This window comes from Aulostomus chinensis, chromosome 3, assembly GCF_037954235.1.
Source record: "Aulostomus chinensis isolate RoL2024-O1b breed Wild chromosome 3, RoL_Achi_v1.0, whole genome shotgun sequence".
Classification (NCBI taxonomy): domain Eukaryota; kingdom Metazoa; phylum Chordata; class Actinopteri; order Syngnathiformes; family Aulostomidae; genus Aulostomus; species Aulostomus chinensis.
Genome location: NC_141322.1, coordinates 12,398,985 through 12,424,412, shown reverse-complemented (window position 1 = coordinate 12,424,412; position 25,428 = coordinate 12,398,985). Strand labels below are relative to the sequence as shown.

The 25,428-nt window shown below is 41.4% G+C and overlaps 1 protein-coding gene across 19 annotated transcripts in view; it reads left to right on the top strand.

Moving 5' to 3' along the window:
- The window catches only part of slc2a9l2 (solute carrier family 2 member 9, like 2), a 116,479-nt gene that overhangs the window by 72,536 nt on the left and 18,515 nt on the right, over positions 1 to 25,428 (top strand). For 17 of the 19 annotated variants that reach the window (XR_015112059.1, XM_086198696.1, XM_086198698.1 and 14 more), the window contains one exon: positions 24,645 to 24,772. Coding sequence is in view for 17 of the 19 variants with exons in the window: in XM_086198696.1 (XP_086054822.1) it covers positions 24,645 to 24,772 (128 nt within the window). In the remaining 2 variants the exon portion in view is untranslated. The remainder of the gene's footprint in view (positions 1 to 24,644; positions 24,773 to 25,428) is intronic. The other 2 variants (XR_015112060.1, XM_086198708.1) reach the window with 1 other exon arrangement.

Here is a 25,428-nt window from a genome sequence, read left to right as displayed (position 1 = left end):
TAGGTCGTACATGTTCAGCACATTCACAGTTGATAATGCTCAGCCAGATGTGCCCTGATCAGCACACCTGTGTCCGTCTGGCAGCAGCCTCACCACCGCGCCCCCACTCTCACCGCCCACCCACTGTGTTACTGTAGCTGTTAGCCTGTCCTCACTACTCAGTCAGTATTGGTACCTAAAACTGTCTAGACTTTAATCTGAAGAAGAGATAAAAACAAAAATTCTTTGTTCTAGATACCACATGTACACTCAAAACCACTCTTTAAAAATGGGTTAAAGGACTGTGAGGGAATCGCTTTGGCGGTCAAAGGTCACAGTCACCTCACATGAACACAAGAGTACATACTTCCTTGTACCTTCTTTAACTGAAGTAAAGTGAGCTCACCCTTGAGCCATGACTGGTGAGCACAGAACGTCACCATGCGGTTCAATCAAGTAGATTCCCACGGTGCCAGCAAATATGTGATGCACTTCATTTCCTACACACTGATAGCAAAAAGACAACCTCTGCTGTCCAGGAGCTTGTTGGTACTGGTACCACTTCACTACTGCTTCTGGATCAGGTCCTAACTGTTCACTTTTACTGGCACATACTCAAATTTTAGAGCTCCTGGACTAACATATGAAATCATCAGCAAACCACTGCCAGTTATCACATTCAGAATATGTGGATGAAAGGGCACCCATGAGAGTGTCCTCCATTTATTCTGGTGGTGTCCTGACGATAGACACCATATTCTGTAGGGGAGACAGACACACACTGTCTCTCCTGTGAGCTGCTCAGCCCTGTCACATTACACTTCCACTTAACCTCTCTATTGTTGATGCCTTGCTCAAGTGCACATCTGTGGTTGTCTTCCGGGGTAGAAGGATCGATTCCCATTTCTACTACACAGCCATGATTTATGGCCTGTTGAAACAAATTAAGTTCCATTTCGGTACTAACCTGGGAGGGGAGGACAATGAAATGAAGGGTGAGCCCAGGAGTGCTTAGAGCTTGTGAGTGGATCGGTGAAGCTACTGTTTGTCTGAAGATATGTCACCATGGAAACACTCGCATACATTTTCGCAAGCTAAGTAGCCTCAAGAAAGTAAAAAGATTCAGGGATTTTTTTTCCTTCATAAAGGAATAAGGTGCTTTTCATAGTACTTCTTTGTGATCACGGATCAAGTTTAAGTTTATTTTTATCCTAAAGGAACTCTAACCTTGATAAGTGAACAGGCAACTGCTGCAGCTTCTCTCCTCCAGACATTAAATCCACTCGAACCTTCATTCATAGTTGATGTCGGTTGCAGGAGGCAAGATTTGCAAATGTGCCCTACTCAAATAAACTGGACACGCTTCTTGAAATGCAGCAGAGATTTAGGAGCCCATGTGATGCTACTGAAGATACTCAGCCTGGTCTGGATGACGGGAGACACTGTTAGGAGTCGGGCCGGTTGTCTCGTTTCACCCCAAAATGTAAACAAGCATATTAGAAAAAGCAATAACTCAGCAAATCTGTGGTTAGGTTCTCATCAGAGAAAAATATTAAAATAACATATTAAATGTTAAAGAGGAAAAATCACATATTTATAGCCTGGCTCTTAATCTCCTCCACTGCTGCTGTGACGGGTTATTAAGGTACAGTAGTGTGTGGAAGAAGCGGCATCATTTGATGTATGGCGGCTCAAGTATCAAGATGTCTTTATTATCCGCAGTGGAGCAGTTTGTTGTGCAGCCAGCAGAGAGAACCCATTCATACACACATAGACTAAAGGACATGGCATGAAAACTCAGGCAACAGTGGACATAATAACATAAAAACACATGATACAATAAATCCAACATAAACCAATAAATAGAGCCAGTTAAAAACACTCAAGTGATAGTGTTTAAAAATCTAGTGACAGTGGGTACAAATAGTAGTTATGTCAGACAGGGAGATTCTGTCTTAGTAGATGATTAATACTTTGATGATGATGATGATGATTAGAACTGATATTTAAAGAATGCAAAACTGATCCTGCCGGGGGGGCTGCAACCGCTGAATGGAAGCTGCCGTATATTTAGCATCTAAATGGTTCTAATTTTGCTTGAAAAAAAAAAAATCACGACTTTCAAATGTGACGTATTTACAGCAAGCGTGTCTAGTTATAGGGAAGTCATTTACAACCGCCTGACCTCCAGCAGCCAATCAGATTCCAGTATTCATAAAGACCACGGTCTAGAGTGGGATACTCTGAAGGTACAGTGTTTATTGGCTGTTTAGACTTAGTTTTTACTTGGGATGGGAACGACACAGAATTTTGAGAGTCAATTGTCGAGACCCACATGTCAAATTTTGTCAAATTTTCTGCCTTTTTTAGCACAGCAGCAGCGTTGCAGAGGGCGGACATGTTCTACACTGCGCTGCTTCATTTTAGCCTCAAAAACACGTCTGTAATGTCCAATCCTGATCATCAAAGCAGCGATAATAAAAATGTAAAATGTCGAGGCTTTACTGAGGTAGAACAGTAACATTTATTTCCTACAGGACTACAAACAAATATCCTCTTTTAAACTGTGTTGTGCATGAAAAACCAAGACAGGGGCATAAGCGCTCTTATCCACTGGTCGTCACATTACTTTTTGCCATGCGGAGTTTACAAAAATAAAACAGCCCATTCTATTGAAGATATTTAATCCTATTTCATAAGGGATAAAAGCGGGACTTTCTAATGTTTATTTGAATCGGCAATGTAATAACTTGAAAGAAAAAATGCAATTCACAAATACACATGAAAATCCCACAAGCCCTGCCCCGCCCAACATTTCAACTCTATTTTTTTGTTGAAAAAAATGTCCCATCCCTAGATTGTAGAGTAATCTCCTGGTGTGTCTTTTTGACCCAAGCCAGTCAGTTGACAGTTTTATAAAACAAGTGTAGAGGCTTGTTTGCCTGTCTGGCTGTAAAGAAGTGCTAGAGTGGAGACGGTGTCTGCCAAATATTTACCTTTGTGTCTGTAGTCATACTGGCAACTCAACCAATGCACTTCGGGGTTGTAAGGGAGCAAAACTGCCTCTTAAAAAGCGGCTTCTTAAAGATGTGAAGTGGATCAGAACTTTTAACCAGATTATTTGAGCAAGTCTGGGCGAGTGTTACGTTTTCATGCTCTTGAATAAACATGTTCATTTATTACCAGCCTATGTCACGGTCTCTTGTTCTGATAGTTGATCTTCAATTTGGACTTTTGTCATGGACTGATTTTAGGACAGACAGTATGCTTGTAGTTTTTGGTTGTATTTTTCCCATTGTATTTCATTGACCTTTATTTCTTTTCACTGTTGGAGCGTCTCGTGAGTTCCTGTTTTAATTTGGAAATGTCCTCTTGTGTCTGTTTGCTGTTCTTGCGGTCTTTGTCTGTTTTCCCTCCTTCTCCGTCTGATCGCCTGTGACTCGACTGCGACTCTTATCCATTCAGCTCTTCCAGTTCTCTCACTTGTTTCCTGTTTTATCTTTCCTTACATTTTAGTTTGGTGCTTTTCTGTCACTCATTGTTAGACTGTCGGCTCCGTTTTAGTTGCTGCTCTGTTTGACTGCTCTTGATGCCTGACTTGCCTCCCTCATTCTTTATTTCATTTGTTTAATTTATTGCCTGTTGTTCCTGCACTCTCCATTTGTTTTACTGGATAAATAGTTCACTCCATCTATCCTACATCTCCCTCTGCATGTGGGTCCATCTGTCCTCATTTCCACCACTGAATGAGATAGACAATTTAAAAAAAAAAACATTTTCCGTCACTGGAGGTGGAGATTCTGCTTCAGTAAGACTCGTGAGATAAGCTCAGTAATTAGGAGATGAGTAAGAACTTCAGAATGACTTCTAAAAGACTTTTCTGGCCATTATTCAACACCCTGAGGGAATATTGATGAATTAATTGCAACAAAAATACACTTAAATCCTTTATTAAATTTCTTGAATTTCTGGCATGCAACCATGAGGAAATAGTTTTAGTTTCAAATATATGTTGTGTTATGGATTGCATTACGGGTGGTGCAGTGGTTAGCACTGTCGCGCGGGTTCAAGTCCCGGCTCCAGCACAGGATCTTTCTGTGTGAGTCTCCATGTTCTCCCTGTTCCTGTGTGGGTTCTCTCTGGTACTCCAGCTTCCTCCCACAGTCCAAAGACATCAAGAGGGGACGAGGCTGATTGATACTCTAAATTGACTGTAGGTGTGACTGTGAGTGTGAATGGTTGTCTGTCTCTATGTGTTGGTCCTGTGATGGACTGGTGACCTGTCCAGGGTGAACCCTGCCTCTCGCCTGAAGGCTGCTGGGATAGGCTCCAGCCCCCCGCGACCCTTAACAGGATAAGCGGTAGAAAATGGATGGATCGATGGATGGTGTGCATCACGGCTGTCTTTCAAACAAATGAATATATACTAAATGCAAATACAGCCAAAAGGCTATTTTTCATTGGCTATAGTGTTAAGCGTCTTAGAATGCTAAAAATAAAAACACAGTAGCACAATGATAATGTTAAATAAAAAACATAAATAAATAAAATGTTTGTATTTACAAAAAATAAAACAGTATAATTCTTAGATAATTCAAATACAACACAAAACCGATACAGCCTGAGCTGTTAAAAGTGGCTAAAACAGTGTTGAGGTGTTGACCCTTTTTCTTCCATCCACTTGCTTCCTATTAGCCCTGTAAATGATCTGTAAATGACATGATAAATGGCATATTTACAAACAGGTCTCCCCTGTGAAGGACAATCCCAAAGTTTGATATTTATTTCCTCTAATACTACGTGGCATGCTTCCTGGAGTTGTGTCACCTCCTGAGATGATTGTAGTGCAGAGGGAAAAAAAAAAAGTCTTTAACCTGAAATCTGTGGTAATCCCCTGTGGTTTTGCTGCAAGAAGAGGACAACAGCAAAGATGTTTTGGATGAATCAGCCACAACATTTGAAAAAAATTGTACCAGCTTGGGTTGAATTTGACTCCCTGGGGCACACGCCTGTGTGATATACAAATATTTTGAGACATGGCGTGCTTTCGCTGAAGTGGTTGTGTTTTATTGTCCACTAATTGTGTCGTAACACTTTTTTTTAAATCCATCATTCTGGATTAAACTACTCCTGAATATGCTGAACAGCTGTGAAACGACTACGAAGTCGATTTCGCCTTGTCTGTTTTATGATATTGTTATCCTAACATCCTACTAACACACCCTCTCACTCTCCTCTCTTGGAAAGCTATTACACAGCTTTAGCCACATCATTACCTTCCTCACTCAACAAGTGTTTAATCTATTTTCAGCAGTGCGAGTAGACAAAAATACCCCAGTACAGTGGAGTTCCGGCGAAGTTGTCTAAGGTCACTGGAGAGCAATACTGCAGGTCTACGCATGCACCTTGATGATTGACAGTGTCACTTAGGAGGATTTTGATGAAATTGTTATGGTAGAAATGTTATCTTGGTTGCACAAACATGTAAATAGTTCAATTACAAATGGAATTAAATAACAAAAATGTGTAACACAACGTGGGAATTACACAACTGCAAAGCTGAAAATAGTTTTTGCCGACTCCGACAGAGCAGCTCGACAGCACAGACTGCAGAGAAAGCTTTGAAGATCTCTGGGCTGCTGTGTCTCTCACTTTCTCTCTTCCTGGTATTTTCTGCACTCTGCGAAAACTGTAATGTACCCCTCCCCTTTGCCCTCCTCCTTAGGTCTCCACTCTGCTGCAATTGATAACCACCACCAGAAGGGCTGGTGAGCACTGCCAAGTACCGCCTCATTTCACAGGTGCAGGAGTTCATTCCTTTCAAGGCCTATTGTCTTACTACTGACGCACCGTAAACGCAGCTAAGACACTGGTACAATGTTATTTACAGCTTGGGCTTCTGACTCGTCTACTCAAACAAGTGATGAAGGAACAGCACTTTCCTTTAGCTCCAGGCTAGCCGCTACTCCACCTTCTTACTGGCCCAGGTTATGAACACGGTCCTGTGTGAAGTACCGTGAACAAACGAACACATTGTTCACGTATGGTTCTTTTGCTCCCTCCAGCCCCGCCTGTTGTTCGCCTCTTCAGGAAAGATAAACCAAATTTCCATCACACCCTAAAAACATTTTCTGGAAGCCATTGCATGATGTCACACTATGATGGGAGTGGGTTACAGCAGTAAAACCTCCTCGGCTTAGTTGGGCGGGTTTAGGGCTGTGTGCAGGCAGGGGGTCCGACCATACATGTATGTGGGAATCTGGATACACAAAGCTAACTGCAATAGCCTGCAGGGCTTAATTCCAAATGCACATACTGTACTGTGCATCATGATGTGACACCCTGGCATTGTGTAACATGAGTATCTGACGTTGCATCAACATTTACTGTTTGGAAAAGATGAAGTGCATCAGAAGGTCAAATACATGTTTTTTTTCTCCCGTTCATTTGTATATCTGGGGAGACTAAATCTAACTAGACAATCTCTGTAGTTTTTCTGTGCCTGTCTTCATCATCCCAACAACAGTTCATGCAGTCAATGTCCAACTGTGCATTGCTGATGCCCCGAGGACAAACACTGCTGAGGTTTGAGTTCAGGGGTCGAGGATGATAAAGAGGAGCGCATCATATTGATGTCGGTAGCAACTTCAAATTCAGACATTAAAATGCGAGCCTCGAGATCACTGGTGGAACTCCGACACCTGCTCGCGCTGTAATGAGTGTTTTTATGGAACCAAAGTTTGCTTAAGGTTTCTTCCTCGGTGAAAACAGTCTCATAAACTTATTCGCTATAAATACATAATTGAGCACATAACTTACTGCTGCTACTGTTTTGGCTGAGAAGTGGTTTTGTGTAATTAATCTTTGTCTACAGATTTGTTTCCCACATTCATGGCAGCAGCACTGATAAGATGTCAGAAATGAAGCATTTGCCGCTTTTTAATCGAGTTATTTTTCTCCACACATTTTCACGCGTGAGCACTGTTTGTCACCCACATGTCCCAATGGCTTAATTCAAAGCAGCTACCAGGACCTTTTAATTGTTTATGTTGTCCTGTCAGATTAATTCTGATGCCTGTATTTGAAGGGCCTCTAAAAGCACTATTGGTAGAATTCCTAAAAAAAATTAAATAAATAAAGAGGCAGTGAAATAATGACTACTGAGCAGTTGTAGCTTGGCTTGTAACAAAATGTTCTTGCTTTGGTCTCAGTATTTGAGCAGTTTTTTTCTGTTTTGTTTGTTTTGCCGTTTTTTTTGGATATTTGTGATAATGGCTATCTTTCAGTAATGACCTCAAACTTTGACATAGGATCGTATCTGTGTCTGGGAAAAGGAACATTGTTGAATGATTAAAAAAAAATACAGTTATACGTTTCATTCGGGATGATTGATCAGAGCACGAAAAGGATTGTTTTTGCAGATTTGTTGATTTAAGATAAAATGATAACTCCAACAACATAATGAGATTGTTCTCTATAATACAAGAGTTGTCAGAGACTGCCAGCAATGCTAAGGCTGACATAACCCCCAAAACTAATGGACTTCAGGATAATTCCCCAAACTGCATTTATTCATACTGAGAAAGGCCACTACGATTATTTTGAGAAAAGTGTCCAACAACAAGGTTAGTGCAAAAAGTTCAAATCTGTGGATATATTTCCAACTTTACTGAACTTTCTCCTCCTTGTATTAGCTGAGATTGCTTGGCTCTCAGCGGGCTGTGTGCTGGCTGACTCGACGGGGGCGACCAGAGAAAATAACGACAAGGCTTCGACAGTCGAGGTTACAGCACAGAACCTCGCACTACCTCCCTCTTTGTGTTAAAGTTTATTGTGCTGTTATAGTTCGTTGAAGAGAATCCAAAAAAAAAAAAAAATTCTCTTTTATTTTTTGGAAGTCAATTGATTCTCTTGGGATTTCATGATTGTGCTGTTTGATATTTAAAAACATTTCCAGAAACTTTGTTTGGGGTTACAACACTTTATAGAGCATTATTTTAATGCTAAATCCAAATATATATTTTCAAAAATGGGAGTGTCTCATCCAGCATCTTGTTTGAAAATACACTGCAAATATACCATCCAGGCCTTGTGTTTATGAATTGGTACTGGTGTTAAATTACGTGCTTATTCTTGAATGCTGCACCTGACCTTCCAGTGGCATGTATTTTGTGCCTTAAAGTGGTTATGTTTTTTCTTGCGGTCTGGATTTATGCTTGTTTTTATCGTTGCGGAAGGCAGGCTGACCTTGTGCTAGTTGCTAATCTGGTTAGTTTAGAGAAGAGAGGAGGCCTGGCAATCATTAAAGCAGCCCCTATTTAAGCCTGCCTTCCTTTTATCTAAGGAATATTCTATTTGTACTTTGCCTTATGTTGGTTTCATAAGTAGGAAATGGAAAGCCACCATAAAATATTAATATTGTCTCTTCAATTAAAAATAAATCCATCCAGCATATTTGTCACCAGAGCTTTGAGTCAGATTATGAAACGTTGTTGTTTTCACAGTTCTCTGTAGTTACTGGTGATATTTGACACACATATGAAGGAGCTCAAGGTCTTGAGATTCTGGATCAAACTGTCTTCCTAGAGACAGACACTCACTGATTTGGTTGGTGTCAGTAGCGTCTCTACTTGCTTCACAACTGTTTAGACGAATACTGTATGTCCTTGTCTTTCTCCAGCATTTCTCTAAAATATGTTTTTATCAATGAAATTCAACATTGTAACTGTGACTCTTGCTAAGACGCTAAGCTTCCTCTCAGAGATAAACTGGATGAAGCTACGATTTAGGGAGTGTGCGACATGAGTGAGTGTTTTTTCTGTTGTTTAGCATTTTAAATGCAGCTCATTTGCCATATAAACTTGAGTTAATTCATCACCGGATTGATTGCCTGTTATAGAATTTTTTTTTTAGTTGATTTCTAATTGTGCCAGGCAGCGGTATGAAGACCAACCTCCCACTATTTATAGGTGGTTATATTTATTTAGAGACAGTAGCAGACTCCTGCTGTCGCCCGCCACCTTGTCTCGGCATGCTGTTGAGCGTTTCTCTCACCGCGTCATTTTACTGTGAAGTTACACTTCATTGCTGTTGGCTGTGATACAGAATACATGTTTTCACAACCTTCTCTCATGTAGAAGGACAGCCTGAAACCAGTGGGTTGTTTTTGACATGTGCCAAACATCTGAATTTTAATTGACATTGGCAGCTGCTGAAGTTCCCGGTGAGAAATGTTCAGCAGATTTTTTGCAGATCGACAGATTTTCAGATGGTCTCAGTCAGATGGTTGACAAGGGGAACTGCTGCCTGTAAAAGCAAATCCATTCTTCTGCCGCACACCAGAGCTGGTGAGGAGCACCCATGGCGCAGATATATCAAGTCAAGGTTAATTGAGTCCATTCACAGCTGGAGGCTGTAACTGGGACTCACCCTATAGCTTCTTTGAGCAGGCCATTTCTTCAGCTGTGACCATAGAGATGGACGGACAAAGGGTATGGAGGTCATACTTAAAAGATAAAGCGCACAGGGAGAGTTTCTTCAGGGCTGCTGAAAAGTACCATTTCTTTCACTTTGTGGCTTTCTGACAGTTCATGTTGAGAACAACAAAATAAAACTCTTTTTGTTCAAATTAAATGCAACGATTTTCCTCACTTAGTTAATGAGCTGACGTTCATGAACCCTCTTCTACTGACTGCAATAGACCACTCAAATTTTCCCAGTCCCTGGCCAGGAATGTCCAAAACATTGTAATTCAGGCAGAGAGCAGCGGCTCTGCAGACCCGTCCCCATCAAACATGTCTTGAGGTCCGTGGGTGGTGGCTGATAACTTTGTATGAGTCAATACTTTGTTCTTTAAAGAGAAGTCTGCCAGACTCTGTTCAAAGGGTCAGAAGCTTCTGGTGAACCCTTGTTTGAGCCAGGAGACTCTCCTAGTGTCTCACTACCTTGTGTCCTGGCGGCTGCCCCGCTCACTCTGGCTGAGGCGTCCAGCAGAACAGCCTCAGTGCTGGGACGCCAGTTCCACCCGTGGATGAAGCTCTCCTCTTTGACCAAGTGCACTTGTGAAATGGCTTGGTTGAATTCTAGTGACTTGGATTGTCCCGGGGGGGTGCTGTTTCAGCTTTTTTTAAACTAATAAGAACCTTGCAGATGTTACTGCATCTGAAACACACCGATGACCTTATAGGAAAAAAAATGAAGAGGAAAATAGTTCTACAATAAAGACTTTAAATTCAGGGTTACTTTATTGAGGTCCCACAAAAGTAGTGGGATTGCAGTGGAAAGATTCAAGCTGCTGAACAAATCAATCAATTGTTGATTAAATTAATCAAATATATCAATCAATTGTTGAAGAAATGAACTGTTAATGCAATTCATCAAACATTTCAATTGATTATTTATGCAATTCATCACCTACTTGATCGGATCATTTGATAAAAATCTTAAAATCATCATAAAAAATCATCAGATCACAAGAGAAATACTACCAGGCACACACATCTCCTGTCTTCGGTGAAAGTCCTGGTGCTGATACCCCCGAACCTCCTGCGACACAGAAGCATAAACGAGGCTCATGGGCTAAGGAATGGGAGCTCAACTTTGCATGATAAGACCTAAGATATACACGTCTGAAGTCCTTTAATTTTCTAAAGTCCGAAGTGTCTGTGTGTGTGTGTGCGCGCGCGCGCGTGTTTGTGTAAAAAGTTCTGGAGATGTGACACCATAAACACCTTTTAATGTCCTCTTCATTCATATTCATTCCTTTCACAACTGAAAAGCCCACTTACACTTTCGTGAATGAAAAAGTTTTTCACACCCTCACCGCGGCGCTTTAAACTTCAAATCTGTTTAGTGCTTCTGATGTATTTATTTGGTAACTTGAGACAAAAAAGAAAAAAATAATTGAAAGTGAAAACAAAGCTGCTGCTGTTCTCCTTCACCTCTCCCTGTGGGGTGTCCACTTGAATCCAACCTCGTGTTTTCTTTTCCTCATTATTATTTTTCTCTCACTCCCTTCATTTCTATGCTGCAATGAGCTTCTTTTAATGAATTTTGATCTGAAATATTGAGCCTCTCTTCTGCCAGAGATCAAAGGAATGGCCAGCTCTTACAGTCGATGAAACAAAGACTGGTTACGTCATACTTTCCCTGTTTGAATGGATGAAATATTGTATTTTATAATTGTGGATAAGCGTCTGTGAGCATCTACTGGGATGTTTCCATCCAAGAATGAACACTGAGACGAGACGGGGGGGAATTAATCATAAAATTAAAAATATGGTCATGACGTATGCATGATATTGGATTTTGTGCCAGATTGTTGGACAATACAAGTTTATTCGATATTTACATATTTTTTCATACTGAAAAACACACAAAACTAATTTGATTTTAAAAGCACAACATTTTTTTTTCATTCCTAAACAAAATCCATTGCTGAGGCATTGAATCAGAATCATCATAAACAGCAATATTGATCAAAAGTGAAGAAGCTAGATCTGAGGCAATATTAATAGCTGGCATTGCTCCAATACCGATATATAAAAAATGACCCATATCTATTGATACAGATGATGTTCCTTTATGAGGCATTAGTATTTGCCAAATAGAGTAAATGCACGCGTTTAAGGGGCTCCTGCTTGGGTTCATGTCCCCCTGCCCTCACAGATGAGTTCAGCTCCTTTGTTGCAAATGCAAAGTGCCACTCTGCTTATTTGCTCATACGTCAATATCAATTCATAATTCCCTTTAAATTATAATTTGCACCAAAGGCACGTTTGTAAAGTGCAAAAAAAATTAATTAATTAAAAAAACCCACAAGGACAAGGTTGATTGATACTCTAAATTGACTGTAGGTGTGACTGTGAGTGTGAATGGTTGTCTGTCTCTATGTTGGCCCTGTGATGGACTGGTGACCTGTCCAGGGTGAACCCCGCCTCTCGCCCGAAACCCGCTTGAATAGACTCCACCCCCCACCCCCGGCAACCCTTAACAGGATAAGCAGTAGAAAATGGATGGATGGAAAAACCTACAAAAACAAACGCTGAATTTCATCATGTGTTCAGACACCAGTGCAAGTTAGTGTTTGTTCCACCTTCTGTTGCATAATCCTCTCCAGTTGGTACAGCCTGTGGTTTATGGAGCATTAAAATGAAAAGAGTGAGCTTAACACTTTGCAGTCATGATTTTTTATGTAGATGGTAGAAAAAGTAGGAAAGCCAATCGGTCACAACCTTCTACCAACCTGAATAGGTTTATCTTTCATGATCAGATTAATAGAATAATAAAACTACATGCACCAAACTTTTAAGCTGTGCCATGATGGTTTGTACTGTTTGTACACCTGTAGTTATGGTGTAATACGTTTGTGTTCATTATTTGCACTGTTAAATATCAAGTATTAGATAACTGGAAAGTGCCTAAGGTGGGCAGATATTTCTGTCACTTATTGCTGTGAAACAAATGATGACTAAATGGAGAAGGAATACTCCCTCAAGCAGAATCTACTTGAAAGCATCTTTGATATGCACATTAGCATCGTTAGCCCTCCTGTCAAATTGATATTGTAAATGTAGCCTTTCACTAGAATCATAAGGTGTGGCATATGACCTGCTACATTTTTGTAAATCAAAGGGAAGGAGCAGTTTTTGTTTAAAAGCAAGCACCAACAATGAGTGAACTCTGTGTACTGGTTGCGTACGTACTTCCTGTGATTATGCAGTTTTTACACGGACATACTTCACATATGTACATGTGACTAGAAGGAACAATAACGTTTCGCCTATATGCATTTGTTTAAAATGCCATATATAATGTGTGACTCATAAAATGCCTTATATCTGTGATGGTCGGTGGAAGAAACAAAAAAAATATTTTTTTTGGAAAACGAAAAGTCCAAAACATTTGAAAACAAAGAATGCTATTTAATTTTGTCTTTTTTGTTATATTTGTTTGTCACCCGCTACCTGGTCACGGTTGCTGAAGCACAAAGCCGAAAAGTCCACGCTACCTGCTCATGCTAGTGTTAGCAACAAACAAAGCAAGACTGTAAACAAACCATGATTGAAGTTACTTCCAGGTTGGATTCAGTTGGACTGAGGAAGAGTGAGTCTCCAGTGGGTGGTATGAGGTGAAGTTCTCAACGGTAAAACCATTAATCCACCGCACCTCAGACGGAACCTTTGAGACAAACATGCACAAGCCACTGATGCAGTTCATGTCCACGATTTAAACATTGGGTCATTGTGGTTCACAGTAATGGAGATAAAAATGGTGCTGAACATGAAATAACTCTGGAAGCAATCGTCATGAAGCCGTCCCAACTCCTGTGTTGTCCTCAGGATGAGCGCATGGTTCTTCTTCCCTGCTCTGGTTATTCTGTGGACATGAGCAGCGAAGAAGAAGCATGTGCTCACCCTCCACAGAGGAAACTCTGGTTGATGATGAATTACACTCTGGTGCTTGCAATTCTAAAACTTTATGGTACTTCACTCTGGGGAGAACCTGTTGAATTTGTGGCAGATTTGTCATCAAGTGGCAACAAGAATTTAATTTGCATTGTGGGGGTTGATCCAGGACGAGGCTGATTGATACTCTAAATTGACCGTAGGTGTGGCTGTGAGTGTGAATGGTTGTCTGTCTCTATGTGTTGGCCTTGAGATGGACTGGTGACCTGTCCAGGGTGAACCCCGCCTCTTGGCCAAAGGCTGCTGGGATAGGCTCCAGCCCCCCGTGACCCTTAACAGGATAAGCAGAAGAAAATGGAGGAATGGATGGATGGGGTTGATCCAGAGACATCTTAAATTTGGTCAGATACACCTCAAGAATCCAAGTGAGTCTTTGTTGACAGTGTAGAAATTACACTGTGACATGTCATGTAAAGCAACTTAAGTGTGTGCTCTCTAGCGCCACCTAGTTTTAACTGGGCAAACACAAGTTTAGATTCATGAATGCATTCCAGCACATGTTTAATGTTTCCTCCTGATTGTCGGATGTGTGGCCCCTCATTTTCACTTTTCCCAAGCCACTGTGGTCCACTGAGGAATCTTGCTGCCCTCCCCGGCTGTAGCTGAAGAGAGCTGCTACACTACTGTATTTCTAACTTTGGTCATTATGGGGTTGTTGAGCTGGTACTCGGTTGAAAAAAGTTTGAGATCCACTGCATGCACACTATAAGGGTGTATAAGATATATCCTTATACATATTATGTGTGTGTGTGTGTGTATATATACTCTTATACATATTATGTATGTTATACATACATTGGATTCTTAAGTGTTTCTGACTTGATCTGAGATGGATCTGGATCACCCGCCTCTACGCGGCATTAGTGGGAGGCATGGCTCAGGGGTAGAGTGGCCGCCTGGTGACCATGTTGAAGTGTCCTTGAGCAAGATACTGGACCAATAATTGCTCCTGATGAGTAGGTTGGCGCTCTGCATGGCAGCCTCCATCATCAGTGTGTGAGTGTGTGTGGATGGGTGAATGAGATGACACTGTAAAGCGCTTTGAGTGCCGCTAAGAAAAAGAAAAGGTAGAAAAGCGCTGTATAAAACTGAGTCCATTTGAGTCCATTTACGCAAAGTCTACAAAACACTTGCCATTTGATGACAAATCTGTCCCAGTATTTGGCACCTTGGGTCATTCTGCCTAATTTTCTCATAATCATACTGACAGAAAAAAAGGCAACAGACAGTACCCCTCGACTCCAAGACCTGAGAACCCTGTGGACCCTTGTACTGTTCTTCTGCAGTAGCAGTCTTTCTTTGAGCTGTCACACACAGACACATAAAATGGAATGAAGGCACCATTTGGACACCGCAGGGAGGATTATCCCTGTACTTAATCTGTTTTTTAATCATAATTGAGGCTGTATTATTTGTCATTGGAGCCCTGAAAGCCAATAAACTGTCAGAGGATTTGAGCCAAGAATAATAGTTTTTCAATTATATTATAAATTTAAAGGCAGGATAAAAAAATTTGTTCCTTAGATTTCATGCTTGTTCGATGATAAATGCTGCAAGATGTAACGAATATGGAATACAACACCAGTTAGTAGGCCACCATGAAACACTTGACAATGTGTTTGTAGGAAAGGAGTGATGTTTCCAGTTATCATGTTCCTGTTTTCCCAGCGCCTAAATTCTCCCAGGAAGGTTGTAGCATGTAGAGACACTGAGAAGTTACCACATAGTGCTGACGTACAGTTCATTGAGGAATGAGATTCATAAACATGCATACGGGGCAGGCAAACACGCCACTGGTCAGAGTTCCGACAGATGCCAGTGATAAGAAAACTGAGTTGCATCTGTTGCTTTTTAGGAGCTGCAAGTGAACCCAAGCCAAGGTGAAGCTTAATGGTGTGTGACAGGCAGTATTAAAACCAGATTTAATTAAAAGAGTAAGGGAAGTTTGGGAAGAAGTAAAGGCATTTGAGTTTGCAAGAGACCAATAAAAATCATATGTGCACCTGAATTTATTTGTGTCAGGGTGTGTATCCATTTTTGGTGGCTCTAATTATTTTTGTGTTTACTCCCCCATTTGGCTAATGTTTAATTTAACTTTATTGCTGAAAGATATCACAGGAGCAATTTGAATGTGCATCACTTATCATAGCAAAACAAATCTCTAGATTTTCCTGTAATTCTCCGCTGGACCTGGTTTAATTACATTTGACGCATAAATGGGTCTGAGGAGAAGAGTGCTGATTGTTGTCCTGCTTTTATGGAGTTTATTTCATGCCAAAAGATTATTAGAGCAAAACATGTCAATGCTGACTCACAACAGTCTTAATGTTGAAAATAACCAACGTTATTTCTGATATCAACCTGCTTCAGAAACACACATTTTATATATATCAGACAAAGACGAAAGAAAGTGCGAGGTTGCGCTGAGGATTTGCTCAAAATGTCCTGAGAAGTTCCACACTAACAACTGCAGGTGGCGCCACGGGTCAGTTTGAATGTCCAGGTGGTGGACATAGGCTCACAGTCCGTTCAATAGAAGCTCACTCGCTCATAGCGCCACCCGCTGCTCGTGGAGGTAGCTTTGTGTTCAAGTTCTGCGGCAGGACTGAAGTACTTTAAGAAACAGACAATGTTTGACAATGTTGACTGGTTCAGGGCCAGTGCCCACCCATCCCCCGGAGACGCCACTGTGTAATTTGAACCCCACATAAACGATTTGTGTAACAACTCCCACTTGTAATGTTTTGACAGAAATTTTCTTCCCAGTAAATATTACTTTATCTCTTTGGAATTGACTTTGTAATTGAATGTTTCCTCTGTGTAACTCGACCACCTAAAGTGGAAGGACATAATGTTTTCTTCACAAAGACAACAGGACCGTGACTTCGATCTTCTGTCAGTTCTGTCAAATCTGTCCTCTACAGGGTAGAATTTATTCTCCCTGGGGATCTTGAACAGTAGGACTCCTCTCTTCAGGATTCTTCCCTGGCTCCACATCACCAGGTGAAGCAGGTTTTTCCTCCACTATAGAATGGATCTGGCTCAGTAAACAGGGATCTATATATACTGGAATTCTGCACAGTTGTCCAAGAAAACTTTAATGTCCCCGGGGAACATTTGTCTTTACGTTTAAAAGTCCACCAGGAATACATTATATACAGTACAGATTCATATCACATACACTGCCCTCATGAATCATGGAAATGGAAAAGGACACGATAACACTACCAGGGGGTGTAGTGTGAAGCAGGGGAAACAAAGGACAGTATAGTCATGCAGCCCTGATGAAGCCATCTGGAACTCAGCATGTCTGCCTTTAAGATGCCATGACCTCCTACAGGTGCTGAGGATCATAACAGGTAGCATGGTTGTCATGATACAATAGTTGAAGCAGAATTATCATTCATTTATGTCCATTACAGTGATTCAGAGAGGAATAAACACAGAATTCATTACAATTGAAATTGCTCCTGAATCAGTTTCTTCTGTCCACTGATAGTCACCACTGTCGACTTCAGACCTTGTTTTGGTGTCATTTGTGCTGCCTCGTGATAGAATTGCACTTCTCTACCTTTCCAGTAGCAGTGACACCTTTGCAGCGGCTGAAGGAAAATACGGCCCTAGAACAGCAAATCATAGAAAAGACTCAGTAAAAGATGAATAAAACATCTTGACAGTTCTCATAAAATAGTCCTCTGTTCCTCCTCTGCATCCCAACCTGAGACTTGATTCCTCTCCACGCCAACCTCTGGTGACCGAGATTCAGCCCACCCTCCACTATACTATTATCCTCATACATACCTTTTGTCATCTTCATCACAGTGAGAAACTTACCGCTAAAAAGTTGCAGCAATTTTCTAATGAGGGAATCATCATTTTGTAAAAAAGTACATTCTTTGCAAGAAATCACGATCTGTACCTCAAGAATCTGATCTGATTCAGTCTTTCTCTTTCGGAACACTTGAGAAGTGGGAACCAAATGAACAGTGTTACGCCTGACAATCCTAGAGAAGACATCATTTACTGTATAAGCTCCCCCGGCAGCGCCTGACACCGGTCCCTCTGTAGGACAGATGACACGTTGGAAGAAAGAATTCAGGGACTTAAAGCTCACACAATGTCAGAAGCCTCCCTTGATAAAACTGGCTGCTCCAGGACATGTAGTCTGAAGACACTGCAGTGTTGACGCCGTTGACTGTGGCATTATCCCCATTTTTTGGGATGGAATTAATTAACTGTGACAAATAGTTGTGGAAACTCAAGTGGAAAATGAAACGAGTGAAGTGAAACAAATAAATGTTCAATATCGGGGTCACACAGTGTCCTGAGCATCTACAGGTCTGATGGGATTTGACGGTCTGATGTGCATCAGATGCAAGTGTTGATTATTGCTGTGTGTAATCCAGGTGCAGGTAAAGGAGGCAATACAATATCTCAGTTGACAGTGACAGAAACTTTGCATGAGCCTGTGGTTCATCGGTTATAATTAAATGACTGTGTTGGTACGTCTGGAGATGAGGAGCAAAGCACAGCTGCCTGCTCTTTAGTCTCAGGCGCTTACCACCCCGCCTTCCTCGTTTCTACAATCAAACAGTCCTGTTCCCACAAGTGCCAGCCTCCTCACCAAAATCTCTCAGGATTACCAGTGGAATTACATTCGGCTTCAGTGCTGCCACATTAGAATTGTAAAATGGTAACTTAGTTGCACTTTATTCCAAGATGTTGGTTGAACTCACAAAAAAGTGTAAGAAACATCAGGAAACAAAGTGTTGTATCTGCAATTTTGGTTTCAAAACAGAAACCCCAATCAGCGCTGTGCAAACCACTACAATAATTAAATACAAATACGCTAAAGCTCTCGCTAGAAAGAGTGATGCGAATTTCATATAAAGTAGAACGACTTGACAAGCCTTTACGAGAATTCAGGTGCAGTTTTATCTTTGCCCCAATACTGACTAACCCTGACACTTGGATAGAGGAGGACGACTTTCATTTCCTCGTGACTGCAGGCTCCCCATTTATCCTCCAAACTTTATACTCTGACTAGCTGTGCCCATTCCCTGACAACCATGGACTTATTGTCTCAGGATTTAAATCAAGGTCTTCCTTCCCCTGCACAGTAAAAACCCACCAGCATGATTGCTACTGACAAGGTCTTCAGTGATGCTCTTTTTTAAATCCAGAATCGGCAAATGAAGCAGTCAGAGTGATTTATCATCATATTTTCTGTCTCTATAAACTGCAATGTGATATTACATCTAATGAGGGCCACCAGTATCTGTCCCAGCTCTGCTTCCTTCTGGGCAACCACTCTGCTTCAACCCTCAGTGCAATCTATAGTTCAAGCTGGCTGAGCGAACAGGAACCTAGAGACCATGCTTGCACTGGCAGAGTGTGAGCCTCGCTGCAGCCGTGTGTCACAGGCATTTAGCCATCTGAATGTCAGACAGGCCTCAGAGAAAAGAGAGTGAATTGGGTGTATCAGCAGCTGAGGAGTTTGTCAAGCTCTCTTGTAGGAGTTGCCAAAGCCACGGCCACTCTCTCTCTCTCTCTCTCTCTCTCTCTCTCTCTCTCTCTCTCTCTCTCTCTGCCAGGACAAGTCAGCTGCATTAGGCTGATGAAGGAATGGCTGTCACTAAAGCACCTTCCTGTCTGTGTCACAAAACAACTTCCAGGCTCTGGTTTGATTAGGAACTTTTATGTGAATTTCTTTTCGACTAGCGGTGGACCAGTCGAGCATTCAGGTCATAGTAGTCAATAGGAGATGATGTTGATGGGTAAAATATAAATGTGGGTGATTATAAATTGATAAATGTGGGTGATTATAAATTGATAAATGTGGGTGATTATAAATTGATATTTTTAGTACACGTCCTAAATTAATTTAAAGTTTGATCTTTTGAGGCTTAAGTGGGACTGCGTGGTCCATCTAGATGTATGTTGAAAATAAATGAGACTATCGTGACGTCTCATTATTACATGATTAAGTAAGTACTCAAACAGTACTTCAAATTTGTATTATTATCCATCCATCGTCATCTTCTGCTTATTCCTACATTAAGGGTCGCGGGGGGGCTGGAGCCTATCCCAGCGTCAACGGGCGAGAGGCAAGGTTCACCCCGGACAGGTCGCCAGTCCATCGCAGGGCCAACATAGAGAGACGAACAACCATTCACACTCACATTCATACCTACAGTCAATTTAGAGTATTCAATCAGCCTAGTCCCCAATTGCATGTGTTTGGATGGTGGGAAGAAGGCATTTTACTATTTCATGAAAAAGATTAACTTATTTTGAATTTGATGGTAACAACACCATTCAAAAAAGTTGGTGTCACAAAAGGTTGACTTTAGGACCGAGGCAAAAAAAAAGAAAAAAAAAAAAAGAATTTCAAACTTTGATGAGTGTAATCACAGCTTTCCACTTCCATCCAGTCTTTTTTATTTTTTTACAGCACAGTTTATTTTTCTGTTTCTACTGTCTCCATGTGTACTGTGGACTCTGTTGTGTTTTCTGTGTTCAGATTGGTTTAATAGCTGCGTGTTTTGCATAATATAGAACTGAAAAATCACTTGTGACTCATTCAAGGTCTTTAACTCTAAAGTGTGAAGATCTGTCGCAAACTCTCACACAGTCTGTGTTTTTGTATGAGTAATGTGTGTTATTCAGTTCCCTCTGCTGTATAAGTCTGCCTGAATGTGTTTGTGTGGGAGGGCAGTGTGACGCGATTATCCCATTATATAATAGTTAGATTTACAATGTGGGTTCTGTCATTAGATAGTATCATTATATATATATATGAAGGTTTCATGTGTGAACAGTGGCGTAAACCACGAGTCAGGTTCCAGCGTCATACAGCTGATTTAGAAGGGAAGAATATTTAATAGCCAGTGGGACTCAACTCCTCTCAGCCATCGACTCTGATAAACTATACAGATGGGCTGGTTAGAACTCCTGTCAGAACCAATCGCTGGTGAAAAAAGCAGTGGCGTCTGGTGCCGCCTTCTCTCACCACTATCCTGTCATCTGTGGCTCTCTGCCTGAGGCACCACAGATCAAGGCTGCGGCACGGGTGACCCCCCCCCCCCCCCAAAATGTGGTGTTGAGGGAGGTCAAGCAAAAACTGAGGCAGTACACTAGCTAGCGTTTTAATCCAAATCAAAAGGAACAGCTGTGTAATTTCTGTCAGATCAGTTTATTTGCATTCAGTACATTAACTGGACTTTAAAAACACATTTTATCACATTAGTGAGACTAAAATGTTACTTTTATAAGTCAGAATAACATACCAAAATAAGGTGGTGGGTGATTCCCTTCCACATGTTTGCTCCAGTAGCCCTGCACGTACTGCAGACCTCCAAAGAAGTGGAACAGCGCACACCCAAGTGAGGCATCATCATGTCGAGTGAAAACACCACACTGGAGGAGACACACTTTGTGCTGTCTCAGCCTGAGATTGAATTATGAGTCAGTTGTTTGAACATAATGCAGCTTGCTAACTTGTTTGGTATGAAAATCAAACTGGAATAAAGTGTGATTGCAATCAGCTGTCAGGGTGCATACTGCCACCTACTGCCCTGCTAGCACACGTACTCCAGGCAAAAATGTATTCTTCCTCTGGTTCACGTATACTGGTAACCTGATACTCCAGATATTTTGTTACACAGAACCACCTAGGAAGTCCTCAGTAGAAACTGTGTGGAAATGGGCAGAAACCTGTAGGTTGAAGAACAAAAACCATAGAGACAACCATCCATATAGAAAAGCTCTCAGTGGTGTTCTTTGCTCCTCTTTCAAAGATACTCTGATGTAGATTCTGCAGCTTCTACATTGACCTCTGCAGGACCTGTCACTACCGACAGTCTTGCTGTCGTCACTCCTAAACCTCGCCCCAATCTCCTTGAAAGACGCTGATTGGCTGTACCATTTTTAGAGAGGACACAACCCCGGAAGCACGGATTCACGTGTAATCTTGGGGTCTTGTTGATTCAGTAGCTGGACTGCTGCCTTGTAAACCGACTGGCTATCATATGAGAAGGGAATATACACCAATACTGATGTAAATGCTATAAATGGAATGTGTTAATGGAAAAGTTCCTAAGCACACAGATTCTGTTTTTTTTTTTTTTTGTGTTTGTTTGTGAGTATTGGAGCTTTGAACCAGCAGAGTGTGTTTGAGCTGCCATGTTTGTGGCACTCTGGGAAGTAATGCATCCATGGACCACCTGCTCAACGTGACATATGCATCCCATTTAAACATTTCAAGCCCTTTTAATGACTGATGCATTATCAGTTTGTTTGTATAAATTCCTCCTGCAGGAAAAAAAAAAACAAGATACATTTTTGTGTAACAAAAATTCAACACTTATCAGTGAAACAAGCTAAAATTTTCAAAAGGTCTACAGGATTAATAGTCACATGCAGTAATTAAGGAAAAGTAAAACCTAGAGCTAGAGTTTTGTGTAACAAAGCAGATAGTTGTTTATTCTCGGCTTTATTGCACACTCATCAGTGAGCTGTTGTGGTGTTTGGCTGGAGGGGAAACCTACATAATTTAATCCCACATGATTCAACACATGCTGTTCCCTCTGAGGCCCACCGCAAGCACACACTGGCCAAATGACATAGATAGTCTAATTGGTGTGTCGTCCCCGAGAGCGTCCCAGCCTTCGGAAACTACGTCTACGAAAGGCCATGAATATAAATTTGGCTAACCGTGAAAGATGCTGCACTTGATTAGCACCCTCAAATGAGTTGTAAAGCTGAAAATAACTTTTTAGCATTTAGGCTCATTATTGTGTGAAGTATGTTGATTTGTTGTTGGCAGACGCCAGGTTTAGATGTACAAATGTGTCATCACACCAAATAAAACCTTTGGCACATTAATTCACATGCAGACACATGCACACCTTCAACTTACAAAAAAAAAAAAAAGAATACTTGATCTCGCTTCCTGTCCCTCGGAGCAGCATTTATATTCTTCACACGCATACAGGCCTCACATATTTTAAGGTGTGCAGCTCCCTGGAAATCACTACTTTGTGCTAAGGGGATTATCTTGGCACAGATATAAACCGAGCATTCTCGAAAAAAAAAAAAAAAAAGCACACACACAAACACAAACTGAGCAAACCATCTTTGCGTCAAGTGTGATGCACATTTGTCTTTTCCCGGGAGAGGTGAGCTCAGTGTCTTCATCCTGCAGCAAATCTCTTCCTAATGGACCCCGATGTTTGCTCGTGATGCTGGTGGCATCAGTGTTAAATTACTGCTGAACGGTGCTTACAGCCACTTCTGAGTCCACCGCATAAATGGCGTTTTCATATTTGGTATTGTGGATGTTGTCTCAAGGACCTGGATTCCTGCATAATGTGTTGGTGTCACACACAAAATCAGAGCTGCTTTTAATCATCTGGTCACTTTTTTTGAAAAGCGAGTCAACCTTTTCCAAATGATATGAGTGTTTACTATCACAAGCAATTTAATCAAGAGGGTGCGGGGGGGCTTATCTGATGAATGTAGCTCATTAGACGTCTTCTCAAACTATCAGACGAGAATAAAACCAATGGAGGAAATGCAGCATTCTCGTGATGTCCATGTTATGATTCTTGTAACCTTATCTGAAGGTTTTGTGAGAATTTTTGCTGGTAAAAAAGCAACCAAACCATATAAAATGTCACAAAACTAATTTATTTTGCCTCTGTATAGGGCCGTTATCATGCAGTTTAGCCAAGAAAACAGAGAGGGACACTGTGAGATACGTGGTTATATCAGTCAGCTTTCTCAAGTTGCAAACATACAGTATTTCACACCATGGCTGCAGCCTTGCCCTGCTGTGAACTCTATCTCCACCACCAATCGATTGGCTTGCAGCTTATTCAAGTGAAAGGAGCAAAATAGTCAGAATGAGACATCATGTATGAAAGTAGTATCAAATAGGTTTAGGCTATGAATATTTCTGTTTGTGTCTATTTTCTATCATTGTATCTTATTATTTGTTCAAAGGAAAGTATCTAAAATGTTTAAATCAAAAGTTCAGTTCTTCTTTGAGTCCCGGTGGACAGAGAGATATCACATTAACACGGATGGGATGGACGGACAGGGCAAAAATGTAATGCCTGTAGGCCATGGCTGTCACTGGGTTCTCTCCGGTACTCCAGCTTCCTCCCACGGTCCAAAGACATCAAGAGGGGACGAGGCTGATTGATAATCTAAATTGACCGTAGGTGTGACTGAGAGTGTGAATGGTTGTCTGTCTCTATGTGTTGGCCCTGTGATGGACTGGTGACCCCCGCCCCTTGCCTGAAAGCTGTTGGGATAGGCTCCAGCCCCCGCTCCCCCCCCCCCCCATTATGGTGAGAGTCTTCACTACTGAGGGAAAGAACAGACACTTTTAAATCGACTGGAACTGTAAGACGGTGAGACATCAATCTACTGAGACAGTTCAAATTAAGGAAATTCTGTTGAGAAGTTTTTTCCCCTTTCAACTAACTTAAATTGAGCCCTGTTTTTTGAATTGCTCCCAAGTTCTCTCTATTTAGTTTGCAATCAGCTGTCAGGATGAATTACTGGCTTCCACATATGAACTCAGTGGAAGTATTTCAATGATAGTCCTCCGGTTTGACGTCATCCCTCGCCGAAGCAAATGTCAGTGTGTGCTCCTGGAGGTTTGGAAATGTTGGTTGCACATTGTACTCGGGGAAAGGCCCGAGGGTCTTCTGGCTTACAACTAGGGAGCTTACCTACCTTTGTTACAGGATTCATCTGCGACCGCCTAATGTCTATAAATCTCTCATCAGATGGCCTGAGATGGATTTAAAGTTTGAAAAGATCTTACGTGGACGTGCTCAAGGTTTTCAATCTAGTATATTTCTGCTTTTAGTTTCAAAGTGACCATGATACAATAATACGAGCTAAGGACATGGAGAGATGTTCTGAATAAAAGCGATGATGTGTTGTTGAAACTGAACAGGACATGACACTCTTGTGTCAGAGAGGCACTCATGCACAAAGTAACCCATTCATTACACGCTGTGGGGAGCGAGAGAGATGAAAAACAGATATAAAATACACATTCAAAAGACTTCTAGCAGATTGTGTGAATTCACACGCTGTTCAGTTTATTGAAATCCATGAAGAGATGATTTTCTTTTTATCTGGTCTCAAAGCACTAAGTGATTTGTGTCTTTTCTTTGTCAGGGGGCATCCCATTTATACTGACAGGGGAACTTTTTGAACAGTCCTACAGACCTGCCGCTTTCATGATCGCTGGCACCGTGAACTGGCTGTCCAACTTTGCTGTGGGCCTCCTCTTTCCGTTTATTCAAGTGAGTGACCTCCTCTCTGTCCACACTCATGTAGTTCACGATGATAACCTTGTGAAAACAGAAACTTGTGTATTGCTAATTGTCATGAACACAATTTACTGACTAAAAACAAAGCAAACCGAAGCAAAGGGAGGAGATAGATGATACGCAGGACTGAAGTGAATGTAGTCGTGTACAAAATTGTGAATTTAATAGGTACAACTACAGTAGATTAAATCAGTGTAGATTAATACCCCCAAGACTGTTTCTTTGATTGAGTCTGACTGAGAAAGCACATTCTGTATAACATGGTGTGATTGGGTTTAGACAAAAAAGACTTGATGAGGAAAAGATCATGTTTGGGTTCAAATGAGCGCTGCTTCGATGGAAATTGGAACACTGGCCGCTGGAGAAACAAAGCATTGAACAGCTGACTCCAGCCGGAGCAGCACGGTATCGCCTCACTGCTAGAGACTGTAAGAAATATCTAGCAGCGTGGCTCCTCTCTGCCACCTCCAACGTGCGCCTCCTGCACTGTCATCATCTATCTGCTCCCTCCACCTACGAATACAGGCCTCTCTCCCTCTTATTGACATTGTATGATTTTTTTTTCTTTCCTGTAGTCTACATGGGGGGTCAGTCATATCCAATATACCAATATTGACACTGACATTGCT